General features: G+C 46.3%; 1 protein-coding gene across 1 annotated transcript in view; it reads right to left on the bottom strand.

Moving 5' to 3' along the window:
- Window positions 1–223: 223 nt before the first annotated feature.
- The window catches only part of TMEM208 (transmembrane protein 208), a 36,329-nt gene continuing 13,192 nt past the window's right edge, over window positions 224–23,360 (bottom strand). The window contains exons 3-6 of the mRNA XM_086947771.1: window positions 8,576–8,635; window positions 8,354–8,490; window positions 728–812; window positions 224–611 (exon numbers count right to left, since the gene is read on the bottom strand). Coding sequence (XP_086803897.1) covers window positions 474–611; window positions 728–812; window positions 8,354–8,490; window positions 8,576–8,635 — 420 coding nt within the window. The 3' untranslated portion in view covers window positions 224–473. The remainder of the gene's footprint in view (window positions 612–727; window positions 813–8,353; window positions 8,491–8,575; window positions 8,636–23,360) is intronic.

Raw genomic sequence — 23,360 nt, 5'->3', positions numbered from 1 at the left:
GGAATGCTCTCAAACAGTGCATAATTATATAATATAGGATTATCTATGTCTGTTCTTGGGCACCTCGTAAAGAAATGCCAGTTTTGTGCCCCGGCCTGGAGTGAATTCCCCACCATCATGTTTGCTGTCCCGGCTTGCAAATTCCCTACGTTCACCTCCACACATCACACCTCTTCACATTTGAAACCCAGATGTCCTTCATTCTGCAAAAAGCAAGGCAATGGTCTTTTAAAAAATATCTTTATATTTTTTCTCCTTTAGCCCTCCCCAACTAAATACATTGTCTTTGGACATCAGAAACGAAGGATTTGTAGAGATCATTCCCCGGGTTATCCTTTTTGCAGGAAGCAGCATAAGTGTCTTGTTCATGGAGCCGGCCAGCGGGACACAAGCTCTTCATTCAGTATTGAACAGCTGTCCCTCCATGAAAGGAACAGGAGTAGGAAATGCGGGTAAAGCTGCAGAGGGCAGAGCTAGAATCGCTTCATTTGTCGTCGTTCCTGTCGCCGCTGCTTCTTTTCATTGGGCTCCTGGTTAGCTGCAGGGGGGCCAGAGGTGAACCACGGTCCTAGCACGTTCACCCAGAGGAGGTAAAGAGCACGTCCTGGAGCCTGCAGAGCAGGAAGAGGAAAAGGCCATTGTTGCGGTTTATGTTCATTTGTTTAAAATGAAATCCAATTAACATGCATCTCCCCGTATGAGGAATATACTAAAGCAACAGACTTACCAAAAGCCAGAAATACCAGACATACATAGTGAAACAGCTCAGGACCTGCACAATAGCAGTCAGCAGAACTACATCTTTCAGGTGTCTAGAAAAGAAAAATGTTATAATGAGACATGAAAAATCAGGGGAAGTGCAAAGGAAAGAGGATGAAGAAATGACTCTGCCCAAGAAGGGATCCTTTCATAGTCCCTGCGTTTTAGACTGTCATACACAACAATATACAATTACCTTACACAACCAGTTTCATCAATAAATAAGTGGTCTTCTACTATCAGACACGGATTCCTGTACCCAAAGGTAAAAGACACATACACAAAATCCATGAATTAGGAGGGGCAGCAACTTTCACTTGCACTATTCCTAAGGTAGACAGCCCCCCACATTAGCATCTACATCTGTGGAACAAATCACAAACCAAATCCCTCAAACATGGGCTTTGGCATTATACAGATGATATCTAACAGAGAACTAGAAAGCCAACAATGTCCATACACTGAGAGCAATCATGCATCTGCACTCATTCTATCAATCAGAGAACCGAGGACTGACACCTTCCTCCAGGTGGTAATGGGACCTTAAATTTCACCCCCAGATCCAGGTTGGAGAGGCGCCTACAATGACCACCAGGATATCATCTAGAGGACAGACAGCCCTATACCAATAACTTATCCAGGAAACAGAGGCACTTGGATCAAAAGGCAAATGCAACTAAAAGTCTTGCTGCAAGGGACAGAGGCATGAAGAGAAATTGACCCATAATCGACGAGGCAGAGACACCTCATCAAACTCACACTGCCCCCTCCAATGACAGAGGCCCTTACATTTACCACTCCCTCAAACAATGGGCTGGGAACCCACAGAGGAAACTTTTCCCCAGTGCACCACAGAATCTACACCGTCTGAACACCCACGACATTCTATGAAACAGAGAACCACGATCTACTGTCACTCCCCACCACAATATAGGGGTCAGAAGTAACTACACCGGCATGGTCATCCCCTACACCCCACCCCCAAATCTGGCAACATGGACACCTAACACAGACCCCCAACTCGACTTAGTAACCTGTGATTGTGGGCAAATCACTTAATTTCACCATCACTAAACATTTTTTTTAAAGTATAACTTTCTGGTGCTCATGATAAGTGATATAGTGCCTCCGGCCAGGTTTGTACAATATGTAACAGCACAAAAAAAGAAAAACCCACAAAGCCCCCCTTCATCTAGTGCGGTCTAGGTGACCAGGGAGGTCCCTCATTGGGTGGTGGGTGGTCATTATAACAACAAGAGGTATGACAGGAGTTAGGATACATAGTAAACACCAGAGACAACCATACAGAGGAGAAAAGCAGTTGGCTTTTTTGAAACAGTTAGACACTAAAAGAAGACTGGGAATGCCACGGAATTGTGATCAATAAATAACAGGGAAAAGATGAGCATATGTATATTGTAAAAAACATAAAAGAGAAAGACGTGGCAGTGTAACTGTAACAATTAGATAATGAAGAGGAATAACAGGTGGGGAGGAGGAGATACTGCTAGGGAGTATTACATACATCAATGGAGGGAATGGAACCAATCACTTGAGGAGAAGGAGCATTTAAACAAATGTAATTGGTAGATGGCAATGGAGTAGAGGGTGTATAGTACACCAAAAGTAGAAATACAAGGCAGAAAGTTAAGGGTGGTTGTATCAAAGATCCAGAATGTATGCTGGTATAGGAGTAATCGGATGGGATTTTATTGCAGAACAAGGAGAGGGGGTATGGGTGTATGGTGGTAGCAGGAAAGAGGGAAAGGTGTTTCATAACAACAAGATGAAAGGCTCATACAGCACTAAGGGAGTCTTGTATGACAATACGTCAGAGGAAGAGGAGAAAAGAGTGAAGGTTTTTCTAATGAGCAGCTGGGAGAAAAAAGGGTTTGTCAGAATGTAAACAAGTAGAGAGATGTGAAGGTATATTTAAAAACCTGACAGAATGGTATACAGACATATTGTATACTGGGTGAGGACAAAGGAATGACTGTATATCTGAAACAGTGGTCAAGGAGAGGAAGTTATAAGGGATTGCTATAATTAAGTATGTGGATGGGCGGTTACTCTGCTATTAAAAGAATCAAAAAGGTGAGGGTAAGTGTGCATTATGATTAGGGCTCCCAGTTTTATGGTGTTTGTTTATTTCACATTTCCATCTGTATTGATCCATATTTATTTTTGTATAATTTTATCTGCATTTATCCGCATTTATTTTGTAGGGAAGCAAAATAAGACTCTGCAGCTAGTATTTTTTCGCATTTATTTAAATAGACAATGCACACTTTGTGACATTTTTTTATAGTGCGAGTTTGCAAAAGGTATTGAAGTGCTTCACATGAGTTAAAGTTTGATTACACAAGGTCATTTCCATTTTCCAGACACTGGGAAAATCATGGGATGGTGAGCCAAACCTGAGACTTGAGCCTGTTTTTTTATGTTCACGTCCATGGATGTTAATTTACCCCAGTGCTATGGGTAGTGGAAGTGACATCGTTTTGCCATCACAGGGTTACGCCTACTCTTAGCCCAACAGAAGTCACTTAATTCCTTCTGTACGGCTAAGAAAATAAAGCGGAGTGAAAATCAAGGAATGCAAACATGGTTCTTAGATTCCTGATTTGTTCCTGTTTCTCCCACAACAGTGATGACAATGCAAGTTGGGTGGTTGGGAAGAGCCTGTCGTGGAGTTGACACGGTGTATGGTAGTTGGTCTTGGTGGGCGTCGTGGGGGACAAAGGTTCAAGTGGAACGGATAACTCCTTGTGCGTCTATAATCTTGCAGAATGTGTGTCTCAGTGTTTCCGCCACGGGCCACTGTGTTCCTGGAAGCCCTTCGCTACCAGGAACATAGTGGCCCGTGGCGGAAACACCGTGAAACACATTCTGCGAGATTATAGACACATGAGGAGTTATTCGTTTCTCTTGAACCTTGGTCCCCTACGGCGCCCACCAAGACCAACTACCATACACTGTGTCAACTCCACGACAGGCTCTTTCCAGCTCACCCCATCTATACCTTTGGGTTCCCAAATATCGAAGCACTTACGAGCATGTGACGCTCTTTTGATACGGATCCTCCGATTGTCTTGCTGATTACAGAAGCTGTCCAGTTTGTCTCGGGCCCAGCCGGGTCGGAATTATCACCGGCTGAGCGACAATCCATCTACTTAATATCCTTGAGTACAGCCCTGAGGAAGTCGCAGAAAGATTGTTCCAAATGCGACGAAGCACGTGTCGGCTGGTTTTTCTAACAAATTAAAGACTGAACGAATTCGAAATCCATCAAGAGATCTTCTCTGTATATGTTGGCCTGCATAGCGTACTATATATGTCTATAGTAACAGACTTACCTTCAATTTATGTGTGCCTAGGTTTATGCTCAAATTTTGTGTTGTGAGGGTTGTTTCCCGCACTCAATTGGGAGGTTACAGGGCTTACCCCCCATCTAGTTGCACCATATAGTGACATCCTCTCCTATCAAACTATTGCATCCACTTTAGCAGAGCGCCTAGTAAATCCCTGGTCACTCAAAAAAACAATTTTCTTGACTAGTATCCAAGTCGGGTGGTTCACTATCGGGTGGTACTCCTCACGAACGCTAATTGACCACAACGTTCAAGACCCTCAAAATCTACTACTCCCGTTTCCTGCACCCACCACTTCCCTGTTTAATGCATCTACCCATTGTCATATGATTAATAAAAGAAATGTAAAGACAGATCAAACAGGTTGACATTTTAAGTCACCAAGATGCACTTTTAATGGGCTCTAGTTTTCTCAGTACAATTAAAGATCGGGCTACAGAAATGTGGAACGTGTGAGAAGTTGGCCTGGCATATGCTGTACACTAGTTATAGTGGGCACCTTGCACCAGTCCAAACAACCCTTATTGATGATAGGTTTATAGACAACCTTTATTAAAGCTATCCTAGTGGTAGCTATGGAGAGCAGCCTTCAGGCTAAGTCTTGAAGGAGTGTAAAGCAGCTTGGTTTACAAGATTATAACCTCTTGAATCACTAAATGAAAGGAGAACCACACTAGGTATATATAAAATGTATGTATTCATTTCTAAACACTCACTACTAATCTCTTTATGAGATTAGAGTCCAAGATACACAATAATACAGTTCTAAAACGACAGTAAATAGCACAATATACAATGGGCCGCAGGGGAGGACCAAACCATATATTAAGAAAGTGGTATAAGAACCACGACTTGACTAGACACAGTGCCTAGAACACGTAGAATCGCTGGGACCCCAAGGAACCACCCAAAGTAGTGACACAGGAGACCCACGGGGGACGCGTGCAGTGTGAGAACACAGGCGCGAGCCCCGTACTATTCTATGGGAAGGCCGCGGTTCGAATTTTAGAAGTTAAGGATACTTAGGAGTGTACTTTGAGCAAACCCCTTTAGAACTTAGGGGGTTCTAGGGCCAGCACCCACGGTAGTACCGGAGTACTCGAGTTACCTCACCCAGGGAAGCCGGGTGCATAGGTGTCAAATGGGGTCAGGAATCGTCGTTGATTTCAATGGCAATCTGCTGCAAAGTGCTGCTGCCGGGAAGAAGAGAAGTGTCTGGTTTGATCCAAGCCTGGATCGAAGATAAGAAGAACCTGAAGGCTGAGGGGACAGAGTCTGGGTAACTTGCCAGTGACCAGGGGCACGATAGATGAATGTCGACCGATGTCGGGTGTTTCAGGTGCGAAGAGGTGAAACTTGACTCTGCAGCCACGAGGACCAGGAGGCGTCAACGACGACCAGGAGCTGGACTCTAGCTGTCCCACAAAGGATGTCGAGTGCTGCGGTGTCGGTGCTCGGAGTGAACCCAACAAGCCTTGGCAACAGCAACCCACGCAGGAAGAGAAAAAAGCTTCGGTGCAGACCAGCAAGGTCCTGGGGACTCCCCAAGCGATGAAGAGTCAAGGCACGTCTGGAGCAACCAGGTAAGCCCAATTAAAGTTAGAGTTGCCTTGACAGGCACCCACCAGTCGACGGACCAGGGATCGCGAAGGGACCTCAAGAGTAATCACACAATACCAGCCCACGGGACACTCGGTGAGTGTAGGACAGTAATATTGGGTGTAGACACTGCTCGGGTGTGGACAACAAGAAGCCCAAAGAACAGCCTCAAGGATAGACGAGAAGCATATGCACTTGCAAATGTGCACAGTGTCCAGGGGTTTCGGTTCCATGGTCCCCACCAGGGCTACGGGTCTCAGCTTTGCTGGGAGCTCGGGTCCGCCTCTGGGAAGTCTTGGAACCCACCTCCTGTGTTGCAAATTCTTCGGATTCCGACGGGAGCTTCGGAGATGCAAACCGGTCAGATGCGTCTTAGGTGCCTGCCTTGCAGGGGAGTAACTCCTTTACTCCAAGGTAAATTCTTCAGTCATCTAGCGCCTTGTAGAGGGTCGAAGTTCCTGAACTATGTATCAGAGTTTCGTCCAGGTAAATCTAAAGTCCTGTAGCTAGGGGTTCCTATCGTATACCCAAGGAAGGGGTGGGACAAACTCTCAGGACCCACCTATGGGAGGGTCAGGAAAGAGGGGTGGCTACACCCATTTCCTTTGTCCAGTTTCGCACTAGAGCAGGGGCTGGTAGCCCCTGCAACCGGTTTGAGCTGGACTATGCACAGGGACACCAAATGTGCCCCCAGTGCAGACTTCAAAGCACTCTTGGAGTGCACCCACCCAGCCCCAATACACTAAAGCCTGTCTGGGAGGTGGTTACACCTCCCTATGACAGGAAACATATTGTCCAGGCCTCCCCTGCCGGAGTTTTGTCCAGCAGCAGGAGGACAGACTCGCGTCTGTGGCTGGCAGCATCCATTTTGTGATGCCAGGGTCTGTTAAGCTGGTACCGGGTATACCGGTACTGTCATGCCTCTCCCTCTAGAAGGGTGGGATCATACTCATACACAAGTTACTGGTGTGGGGGTATGATTCCAAGGTGTTTGACACCAAACAGAACATGTTTCCATGCAGCCATCCCAACGTTAGCATTTACCGCGAGGTTATAATGCACTTAAGAGTATATGGTTTGGCTGCATCACAAACAACCCCGGAATAAAGGTTCCGAAACCTATCCTGGCTGAAGACGGCTGATAGCCAGAAACCAGTCCCAAGATGCTTGATTCCGGTCCAGGGAAGACATGGCTTGGCAGTTCGGGCTGGACTGTTCCCATGAGGCACAGGGTCAAGACTGATTTGCATATGGCCATGTCTGAACTGGGGTGGCTTGGTGAGCAAAATAACAATGGATTAAACCCAGATCTGTGACTGGGGTGAATGTTTTGCCATTGTGCAACATTCTGTCCATCATTGTGTGTGTTTTGCTGTTCACCCTATGTGGGAAGGGTATGCCCAGATGTGGGTCCCGTGCTCACTATGCCACTGGAGTCAAGCTATCCTGGCTGATGACGGCTGATAGCCAGAAACTGGTCCTAGGATGCTTGATTTCGGTCCAGGGAAGATATGGCTTGGCAGTTCGGTCTGGACTGTTCCCATGAGGCACAGGGTCAAGACTGATTTGCATATGGCCATGTCTGAACTGGGGTGGCTTGGTGAGCAAAATAACGATGGATTAAACCCAGATCTGTGACTGGGGGTAAATGTTTTGCCATTGTGCAACATTCGGTCCATCATCATGTGTGTTTTGTTGATTAAGATTAAGGCTTCAATTTTCATTTTTTTGCTCATAATATAAGAATTTAAATGCTGAGGGGGTAAGTACACATTATGATCAAGGATCCCAGTTTTCTGTTTATACTGATTTTGTTTTGTTTTTACAGCAAACCCTTTATTCTATTTCTCCTTGTATTTATCTTTAAATATGAAAATAACCAGAACATGGGTCTTTTTATGCTGTCTATCAGGACTGTCGCGCAGGAAGTTTAAAAAATGGACAATGTTTCCTAATGAAGCTTTAATGTGTGTGTTCGTACTACAATGCCAATGTTTTCAAAAGAGTATACTGCCTGCGCGTGAAGAATTTTATATGGCTTCTTACAGCACTAAAGCATATTTTGGTTATACTAATTCATAAATATACTACTGAGGCTTCATTAAAAAAAAACACAATACAAAAAATAAATATTGATTAATAATGTTAAAATTTGCAAAAAATAAGTCTGGATAAATATAGATGGAAATGTCTGAAAATGAACAGCACAAAGCTGGGTGCCCAAATTATGATAATAAGAGAGGGATGTGTGTGGTGTAATAATCAGACCAAACAAAGATAGACTAAATAAAAAGCTCCCCATCACCCCCACTTATTTGGGGCTCTACAGTGACACCCCCTCACCCAAGAGCCAGTCATGCCGCGACCACTATCATGGCAATCAAATGCTAACTCCTTACATTGTCCATTTTGAGCAAGAGTCCTACACTAGACCAACCAGGAGAAAACTGCATCCATACAAATTATCCTCTTTTGGCGCTTATCTAGTTTCCCTGCCACCAAAGGAGCCCACTAGGCCATACAATAGGTCTTTGTTACATGCGAACTCAGGCGTTGTAGACCCTCAACATTACTGTGCTTCAAGGGAGCAGCAGCTGCTCACCTGGAGCGCTGCGGACACTCACTCTGCCATCCCCTGCTCCATGTTGAGATCAATGCCGCCATCTGTGAGGCTGCCGTCCTCGCCGAATGATGCCTTTGCCATTGCACTCATTGACCGGTAACTGGCTCCATAAACAAGCAAGCTGAAGACCAGCAGAGCCTGGAGGTGGTGAAAATGACATATGAAATCAGCACAGAGTTCCCCACAGATCAAGAGATCACACCCAGACTTCAAAGTCACTCACCCATGTCCAGAATGTAGCTGCATTGTAGAAAACTAGGAGGTTCACCACACCATAAATAGCCTGAAACAAGAAACATAATGGAGCCCTGTTTATTAACTCCTCAGGCTGTTAGAAAATAAGGGAAAACGAGAAGGAAGAAAAAGTGTGATTCACGAAGTGAAGGGATCAAAAGTGAGTTTAATAGTATCATCACTAAAGAGGAGCTCCCACTGGTATAAACAGGATCAAATATGCTTGCAAGGGGGAGAAATAACTAGTGATAGGCATTTAATTACCAATTAAAGTTAAAGTGAAATAGAGAGAAGATGGCAAAGGCAGTAGCTTTTATTGCGCCCGCTCAACTGAGTAGAGCAGCACAAATTGAAAGGAGAACTAAGGAAACACATGCTTGTATGCCCAAACTCCTCGTGGACCTCAGCCAGGAGGCTTCATTACAAAACATTCTGTTACCCTTGGATTTACTCTTATTTAGCTATATTTTTAGGACCTGCTTGGGCAGAGCATGACCTTCTCTCTGAGCCATGCTGTATTGGAGTATGTACTTGAAGCCCCGCAAACTCTCTGCCCATATTTGTTATTGGCTTGTGTCATTGTCCTCCATTTTATGCTGGCTTCTGACTCATTTATAGGCGTGTTAGTCACTCCTTAGTACTGTCTTGTCTTCATTTGTAACCTACCATGAGGACTTGCCCTTTTACTTTGGTTGTTACGCGGTACGCCTTATTTTAGTCTGTAAGCACTATTTACTTTAATGTGTTTCTCCTACTGCAGGCACTACATGCTTTCCTGTGACATTAGGCGCAGCATGCGCGCTTTTGCAGGGCACTTAAAAAAACAAAAAACATTTGTTTGTCAACTTGACAAACAAATGCTTTGACTTTAATAGCGGCCGCGGACCTTTCTTTAGACACGGCTTGTCTAAAGAAAGGGGCGTGGCCTCTATTAACGTGAAATTAGGAGTGAAAGCTGCGTAGTTTATTATTCGCATAGTGAAACTACAGGTTTTATAGGTGGTAAACGAGGATGGGCACCCATGTGAAAATTGGGACTGGCACAATAGTTTCCAGATCGGCATTTTTACCATTTGTTTACGAGTGAAAATGATTTCCTGTTTCTCTTGCGACTAGCCAGGGTCCATTCAGTCATAAGACAAAGATACGCAGGGTAAACATTTATTTATAAAAGCTTGCGATATATTAGCAACAAGGTTTTCCATCCAGTGCCAAGACACCCCAAAAAACAGCTGGCGAACACTGCAAGAGAACATCCACTTCCAGTTTCACTAATACCACAAGAGATGTCTGTTCCAACCAAGTCTAACGTGAGAAAAAGCAGTCAGCAAGTAAAACAAGGAATTTTGCAAGATATTTTTAGCTCAATTATCGTGGTCTACACGAGATTACCCTCCCATAATAAAAATTCCACAGCACTGGCTGCACCAACAAGGGTGAAAAACTAAAGCCTGACACCGAAGAAAGTGTTATCATGCACTGCATTTATTATGATGCATCGGGGCAAACGGAGTGCTGGAGTGTGAGGCAGTGTGCGCCTACCCCCTTCCCATAATAAAAATTACACACAGTCCAAAAATATAATAGTTTTTATGAATTAAAGTTTGAGACAGAAAAGAGCTTAACGGGCTAATTTTTATGGATTGCACACACATTTGTTTACTTTAGATGATGCAAACATGAAAAGGTTTATTTGTTTAAAGTTTTTTTTATTTTTAACAAAAATCCTGTTACTGTAAAAAGTGTTTCCTGAGGAAAAATGCAAACACTTAAAACCAAAGGTACATTTTGAGGTATAAAGTCATGTGAGACAAACACAGCCGCTCCCCTCAGTGAAAAGAAAACAAGCATTTGCAATGTAATAGGTCTCGAAACTGCACGATTTTTAGCTATTGGCATTGTAAACGGCAATGCCTTTTAATTATGTGTTTAAAAAAACCTGCAATATTAAAAAAAGGTATTGTCATTCACTATACCAATAGGTCAAAGTTTCGAAAACGCAAGACCTATTGCATTGCAAATGCTTGTTAAAACTTCGTTTGGCTAAACTGTTCAGTTATGTCAGTGTTCAGGTCTGGGTTTTAAAAGGGCAGCTGTCAAGAAACGAATTACTAACAATTGTGCAGGAGATCGTCAACGCAAAACAGAAAATATAGTGGAATTGGAGGCTCAGATGCAGGTTTTGGATAACGAGGTCGGGGGAGGGGGCGATAGCCCAACGTCAACTACTTCTATCCCAGCAACAATTGAAGCAGTTGCTCTTAGATGACACTAGATAGGTGGCGCAGAGTCGGATTTATCAATGGGGCAACAAATTCAGTAAGATTTACACAGTCTATTTCAGGTTGCACAGACATCTGCACCGGTGCCATCCATCCATGACGTCGAGGGTACGCTAAGGTCTAATTCTCTGGAGGTAGCCAAGACCTTTGCAACGTATTACAGAACTCTCTAAGCCAGGAAAGAGGTCTTGGCTCAGGACCAAATTGTTGACTTTGTATGCACTATGTCTCCTCAACCAGTGTCAGATGTGGCACGTCAACAGCTTGACAAACCAATTACTGTAGAGGAGCTAGCGGGGGCACTAGCTGGCCTCCGCCTTGTCAATGCCCCAGGGTCCAATGGATTTCCATGCGAGTTCTTGCAGGCATTTATGCCCCAGCCGGGGAAACATTTGTTGGGGGTAATCCAGGAGGCTTACGAGATGGCAATCCTTCCACCTGATTGGTAACATGCGGAGATTGTAGTTTTCTACAAGCCAGGCAATGCCCCGGAGGAGCAGTCCTCTTATCGACCGATTTCGCTTTTGAATATAGAAGTAAAACTGCTTGCTAAGGAATTGGCCGATCGACTTCTTCTACATATCTCCGAACTGGTTCACCCAGATCAGGCCGGTTTTATGCCGCGGCAGTCCACCTGACATAATATTAGATGGGTACACAATGCACTGGTGAAGGTGTCCTGCTTGTGGAAGCCGGCGCCCATTCTCCTGGTGGACATTGATAAGGCCTTTGATTCAATAAGCTAGGATTATCTAGTCATCCTTTTGCAGGCTCTTAACCTAGGCCCACGATTCCTCTCATATGTCGGCCTCTAATAAACCGACCTATTAGCATCCGTGTAGGTGGCTGGTGTAGTCTCTGGCCCCTTCCCTATACACAGAGGCACTAGACAAGGGTGTCCGCTGTCCCCTGTTCGCACTAGCTGTGGAGTAGCTACCGCCTGGGTGCGGCAAGACACACTAGTACAAGGCTTTGACTGGTCCACAGTACAGCGGTCAGCGAGCCTACCTGCGCGGCTGTCCATTCACCAGCTTGTCCATCGACGCCCAGGGAGCCAGGAGACCTTCCTGCTAATCTGCACGGGGACCCAGCGCCTCCTCCACCGCGCCTGCTGCCGGTTGTCTCCTCCCCCCAGCTGCAGCCCTCCACCATCGGGCCAGCAGCCGAGCAGGGGGAGTAGAGACTCCAAGTCCCAGCAGCCTCCGCGACGTGAGCGGAAGTCGCGTAGAGGCTTGGCGCACGGAGGCGACGCTTAAGGGGCCGGTATTGCTGAGGAGTGGGTGTCGGCCACAGTACAGCGGTCAGCGAGCCTACCTGCGCGGCTGTCCATTCACCAGCTTGTCCATCGACGCCCAGGGAGCCAGGAGACCTTCCTGCTAATCTGCACGGGGACCCAGCGCCTCCTCCACCGCACCTGCTGCCGGTTGTCTCCTCCCCCCAGCTGCAGCCCTCCACCATCGGGCCAGCAGCCGAGCAGGGGGAGTAGAGACTCCAAGTCCCAGCAGCCTCCGCAACGTGAGCGGAAGTCGCGTAGAGGCTTGGCGCACGGAGGCGACGCTTAAGGGGCCGGTATTGCTGAGGAGTGGGTGTCGGCCACAGTACAGCGGTCAGCGAGCCTACCTGCGCGGCTGTCCATTCACCAGCTTGTCCATCGACGTCCAGGGAGCCAGGAGACCTTCCTGCTAATCTGCACGGGGACCCAGCGCCTCCTCCACCGCGCCTGCTGCCGGTTGTCTCCTCCCCCCAGCTGCAGCCCTCCACCATCGGGCCAGCAGCCGAGCAGGGGGAGTAGAGACTCCAAGTCCCAGCAGCCTCCGCGACGTGAGCGGAAGTCGCGTAGAGGCTTGGCGCACGGAGGCGACGCTTAAGGGGCCGGTATTGCTGAGGAGTGGGTGTCGGCCACAGTACAGCGGTCAGCGAGCCTACCTGCGCGGCTGTCCATTCACCAGCTTGTCCATCGACGCCCAGGAAGCCAGGAGACCTTCCTGCTAATCTGCACGGGGACCCAGCGCCTCCTCCACCGCGCCTGCTGCCGGTTGTCTCCTCCCCCCAGCTGCAGCCCTCCACCATCGGGCCAGCAGCCGAGCAGGGGGAGTAGAGACTCCAAGTCCCAGCAGCCTCCGCGACGTGAGCGGAAGTCGCGTAGAGGCTTGGCGCACGGAGGCGACGCTTAAGGGGCCGGTATTGCTGAGGAGTGGGTGTCGGCCACAGTACAGCGGTCAGCGAGCCTACCTGCGCGGCTGTCCATTCACCAGCTTGTCCATCGACGCCCAGGGAGCCAGGAGACCTTCCTGCTAATCTGCACGGGGACCCAGCGCCTCCTCCACCGCGCCTGCTGCCGGTTGTCTCCTCCCCCCAGCTGCAGCCCTCCACCATCGGGCCAGCAGCCGAGCAGGGGGAGTAGAGACTCCAAGTCCCAGCAGCCTCCGCGACGTGAGCGGAAGTCGCGTAGAGGCTTGGCGCACGGAGGCGACGCTTAAGGGGCCGGTATTGCTGAGGAGTGGGTGTCGGCCACAGTACAGCGGTCAGCGAGCCTACCTGCGCGGCTGTCCATTCACCAGCTTGTCCATCGACGCCCAGGGAGCCAGGAGACCTTCCTGCTAATCTGCACGGGGACCCAGCGCCTCCTCCACCGCGCCTGCTGCCGGTTGTCTCCTCCCCCCAGCTGCAGCCCTCCACCATCGGGCCAGCAGCCGAGCAGGGGGAGTAGAGACTCCAAGTCCCAGCAGCCTCCGCGACGTGAGCGGAAGTCGCGTAGAGGCTTGGCGCACGGAGGCGACGCTTAAGGGGCCGGTATTGCTGAGGAGTGGGTGTCGGCCACAGTACAGCGGTCAGCGAGCCTACCTGCGCGGCTGTCCATTCACCAGCTTGTCCATCGACGCCCAGGGAGCCAGGAGACCTTCCTGCTAATCTGCACGGGGACCCAGCGCCTCCTCCACCGCGCCTGCTGCCGGTTGTCTCCTCCCCCCAGCTGCAGCCCTCCACCATCGGGCCAGCAGCCGAGCAGGGGGAGTAGAGACTCCAAGTCCCAGCAGCCTCCGCGACGTGAGCGGAAGTCGCGTAGAGGCTTGGCGCACGGAGGCGACGCTTAAGGGGCCGGTATTGCTGAGGAGTGGGTGTCGGCCACAGTACAGCGGTCAGCGAGCCTACCTGCGCGGCTGTCCATTCACCAGCTTGTCCATCGACGCCCAGGGAGCCAGGAGACCTTCCTGCTAATCTGCACGGGGACCCAGCGCCTCCTCCACCGCGCCTGCTGCCGGTTGTCTCCTCCCCCCAGCTGCAGCCCTCCACCATCGGGCCAGCAGCCGAGCAGGGGAAGTAGAGACTCCAAGTCCCAGCAGCCTCCGCGACGTGAGCGGAAGTCGCGTAGAGGCTTGGCGCACGGAGGCGACGCTTAAGGGGCCGGTCTTCCCGCGTCGCGGGACCGCGCGTGGGGCCGTGCCCGGGCAAAGGGCGGGCCCTCTGTGGCCCTCAGAGGCCTGAGGAGACTGGGCTGGGCACTACCCCCTGGCCATTTTCGCAGCGACCATCAAGGTACTACGTTTTGTGATTAATACACGTTGTTAATGGCTCCAACTGCTTCCAAATCCACCACTAAGAACATGGTTAAAAAAACGCCTATTAACACACGCTCTGTTGCAAGGGCCACTGCCCAAACCAAAACACCATTACCAACATTAACTGCTATTGATCGCATGCTTCAACAGACAATCGTAGTGGTAGCAAATGCCATCGAAAACACCGAGAGACGATTGTCCCTACCACCTAGTGCCTGTCTAATTCACCGCACACCACAACCTGTTGATAGCACTGTATATAACATCAACATGACAGCATTATCAAACGACTCCATTCTGATGCAATCTTACACAGGCCTTCCTGGAACTGTGCCCCCACCCACAGAAGATCCTCCGATACCCCCCATAATATTACAAGATGGGGACAGTCGTCTGTCCCTAACTCCTAATCTACAGATCGATGCCTCACCACTTGAGGAACCGGGCCCTAGTACTGCGCCTAGCGCATCATTGATTACCTGCGACAACACAGATAATATGCATACAATAGATCTAGCTAATAATAGCAGCGACAATAGTACAAACAACCAGGGTACCGCACATCGTAGAACCAGACGCACCCATATTAGGAAACTACAGGCCCCTTTTAGGGGATGTATGAAACAAAAGGGCAAAAGAAAGAAGACCATTTTACCAACACCCTCCATAGAACAATCTAATGGATTTGTACAATCGGTGCCTAATTCAGGACCTACAGTTAATATGGAGTCCATCCTGGCCCACATCACGGATGTTATGAAGCATCTCATTGCTCCCTTAAATGACAAACTTGAGCAAATAGGCAAAAAGGTGGAAAACCTGGAAAAATTGGGCCTAGCAAAATTAGACATCCTCGAACACCTTGGCCCACGAAACACACAAACTACCCTACCCATCCCAAATGTATCAACCAGGAACAAGGCTAAAACAACTGCCCACACCGTATCTAAATCACAAGCTCCACCAGTGAGTAATACAAATCCCCCAGCACCGACCAGTAAAACTGCAAATTTGCAAAGTGGCGTCCCTAACGGACCATCTTCCTCCACATCTCACAGGGCAACTGGGGAGGTGCCCAAGGATTGTACTCTAGCAAGCAGGAACCCACCGGCGCGTAGCTACTATAATAATATCATCCCCGCTGTGATTAACCTCCCACCAGAAAGCAGGCCTCTGGTAGCAATCCTAGCTAATGTACCAAAACTCAAACCCTCCCAATTCGAAAACAGTGAAACTCTTAAAAATAAAATTTTACACTGGTTGGTCCATAACTGTGGTTTCCCCTTAAGTGGCGCGGGCCAGATTATCTCAACTCAAAGGGTAGGGTGGGTGGGCCCAAGCAAAAAAGAAATAAACGGGGACTGTGTAATTATAAATTACAAAACAACTGAATGGGCACGAGACTCCATTTTGAATGCACCTATCCCTTCTGACAATGAATACAACACAACCTTGTTCCCTTTGGATTACTTTTATAGGAACTTGGTAGGGTACAAGACTCCTATGCAGAATTTCAAACATCCTAGAGCAACTAATACACCTTATCCATCTGCACAGCAGGCACCTGTACAATTAGCCGGGCATCCTTCCCATCCTTTGTACCCCTCGACCACTCATGTATTTAATAATCAGCATGTTCCACAACCACCTATGGAATTGTACAGAATACCTAATCCCAACTACTTTAATTACCATAATACAATCGGGTCTGGAAGCAACATCTTTGGCCAATTCGCTGTTCCAACATCAAACAGATTCCAGGTGTTCAATCCCCTTGATGAAAATGATTGACTCTCGGATACACCGGCTGGAGAAAGTGTAACCCACATAGACACTTCTGTTCCAAGTCCAAATAATCCGCCTACGATAGTCAACATCACCCGCACCTGCCCGGTTGAAATCCCTCCTGTAAATGAACCCCCAATAAAGAACCTTATAATCAGCCCTAACGACCTGACAACGACAGTTAACAGCACCTGTACTGTTGCAAACCACCTAGGCGTCCAAATACCACCGACAGCCACAACAGAAATTACTTCACCCCACGTATCCAGGGAGAGTTCATTGAGGGTCACCACGTGGAATGTAGCGGGCCTAGCCTCCAAGGTAAATACACCCGCATGGGATGACTTTCTTAAACAAGGCTATGACATCATATGCCTACAAGAAACCTGGGACAGAGCTGAAGTATTTGTCGAGGGATATACCTCCTTTAGCGTTCTGGCTGTGGCTTCGCAGTCCGGCCGCGCCAAGGGAGGGTTAGTGACCCTACTATCCACAACATTGACCGAGTTCTGGGTCAGTAATCATGTAGTTCTGGGAGATTATGCATCCGTTTTGCGTGTGGCCCATAATGGAGATAAGGACTTAATAATCGCGAACTTCTACAACAACATCGCCAGCCACAGCCAGGGGTTGTTCATCTCTAACATCGAGCAGGCAATTGATGCAATGTTACTAAGCTCCTCTAAACCAGCTGTAATCTTGTGGGTCGGAGATTTTAACACCAAAACGTGCACTTACGCACTTAAGGGGGCTTGTGGCCACAGGGAGGAATATTCTGGAAGGGGAACTACCAGTGTTTTCAATCATTTTCCGCACAACAACCTAGGCAGTGCCTTGAATAACCTACTGGCTAAATATGACCTGGAACTCCTCGAATGTAATATGAATGCAAACAATGTTAGATGTCCAACATTTCATGGAAGGAACAGCCAATCCTTTATAGACCATATCATCGTATCCAGCTCTGCAACATATATAAACGTTTGGGTAATTGAACAAACGGTCAGTGACCACAACAGTGTATCTGTCGAACTACTGGGCTGGGGGTCTAAAAGGAACTCTTACGGTCAACCTATTCAGGACATCTCCGTAGGAAGGCCAAATGGGATGAGGGTGAAATGGACAAAAGTTGACCCCACTAAAATTATAACCAATGTAATGACTAACTGCTACGGAGAAGTGGAGTACTGCTTATCCCCAACACCATGCCCAGAAACTTTGCTGTCTAAATTTCTAATCATTACACAAACTGTCGAGAAATTACTGACACGCAAATCACGGGGGCTAAGAAAAGTCAAGACAGCGTGGTTCGATGATAATTGTGCCCTGGCACTAAAAAGGCTAAAAACCTCGCTAGATACACAACCGAGAGACCCCTGTATGATAAGGGCAGAGCGTTACAACTACAAAATTGCATTAGCCGCCCGGAAGCGAGAACTACAGGACGAGGCATGGGCCAAATTAGACCAGGCAGCGGAAACAAAAGACCACAAACTCTTTTGGGACACTGTAAACAGCCCGTTCTTAAAGAATGACAACATCCCCGAACTTACCTCGCATGTTAGCTGTCAAGATTGGATTATACACTTCACTGGGATTTTTAACTCTGATTGTCCCTCTAACTGTACTTTGGTCACAGACCCTAATGTTTTAACTGTAACGCCAATCAATTTTAAATGGGTGAAATTATTGTTTTCAGTATCTTTAAATGAGGTGCAGGATGCTATAGTGAAAAGCAAGGGGGGGAAAGCCGCGGGCCCAGATGGGGTCCCTGTGGACTTTTTAAAATCCAACATCGATTTATGGGCGCCTATTTTAACACGCTATTTTAATGCTGCTATTGAGGATGAACTACCTACCTCATGGGGTCAATCCATTCTGGTGCCACTTTTCAAAAAAGGTTCAAGGGCTGAAGCACGTAATTACCGCCCAATCTCCCTCCTGGACTCGTCACTAAAAATACTGAGTCGCGTGCTACTGGGAAGATTAGAGTCCTGGGTTGAGGACAATAATATCCTGTCACCAATCCAGTACGGGTTCCGTAGGGGCATAGGAACCATGGAGCAGTGTGTGAACCTTGAGCTTATCATCGGCAAGTACACAAGAGCAAAAGAAGGGCATTTGTTCATGTGTTTTGCCGATCTAAGCTCGGCGTTCGATCTAGTGGAACACACATTGCTCTGGCCAACATTACTGGCTATGGGCGCACCCCCCGGAATTATTCATTTGTTGGCCAGAATGTACAGCAGCCTATCAAGTAAAGTTAGATTTGGACCAAATGGAGAGTGTACCCCCTTTTTTAAAATAGGTAGAGGGATCAGGCAAGGGTGCGTTCTCGCACCCTTGCTGTTCTCCCTTTTTATAAACAATGTCGATCAGTTTTTACAAGAGTCTTTTGCTGATGCCCCCAGGATAAATGGTAAACAAATACCCGTCCTATTATACGCGGACGACGCGGTCCTGATCTCCAGGACCGCGAATGGGCTCCAAAAGCTAATCGACAAATTTAATGTTTTTATTAAAGGCAGAATGCTTAAAATTAATAAAGGTAAGACTATGACTATGACCTGCGGGAAGAAATTAAAGAAAAGTAAGTCATTCTTCCTTGACGGGGATAAACTTGAGTCTGTGCAACATTTTTGTTACTTAGGCATTACTTTCTCACGGGATGGGAGATGGGCAAATGAGCAATCCTGTATAGGCATGAAGATGATTAGAAATACAAACTGCATCTTCAGATTCTCTTCCAAACTAGGGGGGCGTAGAATAAGGGAGATGATTTCTATTTATAATTCCAGGTGCATGTCCTCTGCCCTTTACGGTGCAGGGATATGGGGATATAATTCACAGATCGCCCTCTCCATTCAGCAGGAAGAAAACAAGTACCTTAAACGCTTACTATGTCTTCCTGCCTCAGCCTCCAACGAAATCATTCATAGGGAGCTGGGCATACACCATGCCACAGACTTGATTGCACTACGCCCCCTCTCCCTCTGGCGATCCATCTGGGCCAAAGATGAAACCAAGTTTACCCAGGAATTAATTTTGGACTGTATTAAACTGGATCAGCACTTAAAAATCCCCTGGCTAAAACACATTTTTCACTGGTATAATTCCCTTTTTGGTCAAGATATTTTTAAAGACACCCCAATAGAATCAGTTTTAACGAAGCGTGACCTTAAATCCACTTATATGGATCATGCAGAAGGGATTAGAATGCAGAGGTATGCTACACAAAGTACTTTTAAATTGTACCTGGAATATAACCTAAATACAGGATCCCCATCATACCTTACTTTCGTCAGTATTAATTCCCATCGTTTTGTTCTTGCACGCCTGAGGCTGGGCATAGTCCACCACTTGGTGGCCTTCCCCACTGTAAAGAAGCCGGGGTCTTGCCCGTGCCCATGCGATGGGAAATCGAAACAGAGTATCTGCCATTTTTTACTACTTTGCAACTTTTATACTGGTTTTAGAAAGTTTTATCTAAAGCAACTATTTTTAGAATACAGTACGTGTGATATAAGAGCTGCAATGCAACTGTTGTTTGACCTGTCGTCCCCTAATATATGTTACCGTGTAGCCACCTATGTCCTTAAATGCATCGGGCACAGGAAATCAATTATTATATGATCTCCGTTGGTAAAGATATCTATTGACCAACTGTGAGCTATCGCCAAACCTTTGCATTTCTCTTATACATGATCTTTTGGTATTATTATGTTTTTAGATCCCATATCGATTGTTCCCTTGGCTATGTATCCCTCTGGACCTACCTTTTAAAAACTTTTTGTATATAATTGTTGCCAAATACGTAAGAGATTTTATAGACATTGCACTTTAGTTACCCTTGCACATTTTTGCACATACTATTGCACTTTATGCCCAGTTCAGGCCTCTCTTTTGTTGCTGCTAAAATACGTAAGAGACGTTATAGACATTGCACTTTAGCTATCCTTGCATATTTTGCACACACTATTGCACTTTATGCCCAGTTTAGGCCTCTCCCCGACTGATACTACCTCATTTGGCAAATTTTGCACTAGTTTTAAATATTGCTGCTAATACAACGTTCTTTTTTTGTACTTTGCACATACTATGTCACTTTAGGCCTAGCATAGGTCTCATATTTTGTACCATCTATTTGTATGCTGTATCAAAAGCTAAAACGACTGCTTTATATAAGTGATTATTTTTACCATGATATGTCTTTGCATTAATTGCTAAATTGCTGCTAAAATGCTATGTCCAATCTTTGCTTATTTTGCACACATTACCGCACTTTATGTCCTGTATAGGCCTCTTGTCTAGTACTATCCCACTTGGCATGCCCCGCACCAAATGTTTATATTGACGCTATACCTAGTGATTACTTTCTTTTTCAGGTTTTATCTTGATTGGCTGTACTAATGTATTAATGTAATTTGTTTTAGCATGTTTCATCATTCTTTAATCCTTTTCAAAAGTGACTTCAATTGTATCTATGAATGTTGCTATATGGTTGTACTTGTACAAACCGAATAAAGCATTTTGAAACTGAAACTGACTGGTCCACAGAAGGATCCAACAGGATAGTGCTATATGGGGACTATGTTCAGTTTTATCTTACAGACCAAGCTTTTTTTGGGCCGCAGATATTACAGATTATTCGGGTCTTTGGCGAATCATTGGGACTTTACATGAATATAGCAAAGTTGATCATCTTTCCAGTGTGTGGCGCCCAGGGCAGGATGGCGAGGGCAACAGATCTGTTGCGTGCTACTAATGGTTTTCATTACTTTGGGGATCTATATTTCCCCTGATCTGGCTGCCTCGTGGCTCCATAATATCAGCCCTTTGTAGTCCCGGGTTCGGGAGGCGGTGAAGGAATGGGCCCGCTGGCCTGGTCATTGCTGGGAAGGTTAGCCATCTTTAAGATGGTGTCTATGCCTCGACTGCTGAATCAGCTCCAAAATTACCCCTACGATGTCCCGGGATTGTGGTTCCCACAAATAAATGCTGTCCTTAACCACTTCTTGGGGGGGGGAGGTGGCCAATCCGCGTGGCGCTTCAAACTTAGGTCTAGTCCACTTTTTGTGGTGGGGATCTCGGCGGCCAATATACAATTGTATTATGCTGCTTCTCACCTTCTCAATATAAATGATTGGTAGTGCAGTGACCAGGATGATCCCGACTACGCTGTGGCGGGATGGGCAACCGGTCGCTTCTCAACTTCCAATATAGTCAGGGGGGGATGGAGCATCTTCCGCTATTGACCACAGTTCCACATGATGCACTCAGAACTCTACAGATTACCTCAGAGTTAAAGAGACAGAGGCAGATTACAACATATGCATATTGCTATTTCAGGTCAGCGTGTGCCCTGGATCTTTTAAAGGTCATGTTTTATGTAAACTTCTTAAGAAGCAGGGGTATGGAATTCCTATAGGCCAACACCCAGGACATATTGTTTGGGGTCAAGGACAACACGTTTTCATGTTTGTTTTGTCCTTGGGACAAGTAGGCCCAAACCACTGGAGCACAAACCAAATGGCTGCCAGTTTACAGTACCACATTACGGATAACGGAGAGGCATTGTACGCAGTTAAGGTAATATTTGTGTCCATATGTTAATGCTGTTTGACCTTGTACTTATGGTTCATTAATACAAAGCCTTTCTTATTAGAGTGAGCATGCTAAGGAAATGTTGTAAGCTCGGAGTGGCTACAGTGGTTAAAGTGTAAAAATGTGTACACCTTTGCCGACTTTAACAATATGAGGCTACGTACCATGCTCCCAGAATGCTCTCTAATTAGATGCAAATATGTCCAAAAGCCTGAAAGCAAGACTGATGATCCTTTGCTTTCAAAATAAAATGTTCACAAAAAAATGCAACTAGGTAAAAAAAAGTTTTGCTAAAATGTGAAATTGTAGGTAACATTTATTTGAGCATCATTTAGTAAAATGTGTTGCTGCATGCAAGTATTTTAAAATATTATTCATAATGCAAAATCAGTGCAACAAGATAATGGGAAACATTGGCAAAGTCAAAAGGTCTGCTATTGTTGGTCAGCATTTTGGTTTTGTCAATGCGTGTCTAGCTTTGATATGGCTTTTGTAAATCATTGTGGGAGCTGCCAGGCCCTCACCATTATAACCCACATTAGCAAAAAGCAATAATATTTTTGGGTCTCAAAAAACACACAATGCTGTAGTAGTCCCTGGCACTGAACAAAACTACTTTGTGCACCAATAAGCATAAGTCAGTTGATGGATAGAGAGACAGAATTTAAAAAAAAACAAAAGGTCTTGGTTAGCTCCAGACCAAATTAGGGGCCCATTTCTTAAAGAAAGTCGCAATATTGCACCCATGGTATATGTCCTTGCATTAGTGCAGATTTACGACTCATGAATTCACAAGAATTTACTAAAGAAGGCCAGGAAATCGTACTCCTAGAAAATATTTGTGTACTGCTTTTTAGCACGAGCAAACATGCAAGTTTAAATTTGGTCATGCGAAAATCTGTTAGTCATTTACAAGTTTATTTTCCCTCCAACCACTTTTTTCTCCATCCCTGGAAGACGTTTTAATCCTACCGTTGTTAGGAATCAATTTCCAACCTTTCTCAATATGAGAAAAGATTAGAGAAGAGCAGGTGAAAACCTCTAAATATGCAATTTGGTAGGTTTGCACAGACTCAAAAGGGTATTCCAGCCATGGAACTATTGCTTAATGCTACCTCTAGCCCCAGTATGTAGATCTGCGGAAAGGTGGCTAAATAAAGAAATTACTGGAATTCTAACCCTACTATAATATGAACCCTGGCATAATCAAAAGAATAAACATTCTTTCAGATGGTTTAGTCCGGGGAGAATTTTAAAGTCTGGTAGTCCAAAGGTTCAATAGAACTAAATGGGGAGGAAGACGTTTTGTGAACACCCGCCAAGGTATGGAATTTAGTACTCCCCAACCCCCCCCCCCCCCTCCCCCTGTTTTGCTTTAGGAAAGAACTGCAAACGTGGCTTTTCACCCACTAAGTTTCTCTTAGGGCTTTGGTTTTTCTGCCACAGTGCCAGCTCCTTGATACTAGCTCCATAACATTAACATTAATATCAGAGCTTTTAAATAAAGATATTGCTGCCATAAATTGCCACTGCACTGCGTGGCACC

The sequence above is a fragment of the Lissotriton vulgaris genome, chromosome 12, assembly GCF_964263255.1.
Source record: "Lissotriton vulgaris chromosome 12, aLisVul1.2, whole genome shotgun sequence".
In the NCBI taxonomy this organism is placed as follows: domain Eukaryota; kingdom Metazoa; phylum Chordata; class Amphibia; order Caudata; family Salamandridae; genus Lissotriton; species Lissotriton vulgaris.
The sequence above is the reverse complement of the archived record's forward strand: the minus strand, read 5'-3'. Positions and strand labels throughout refer to the sequence as shown.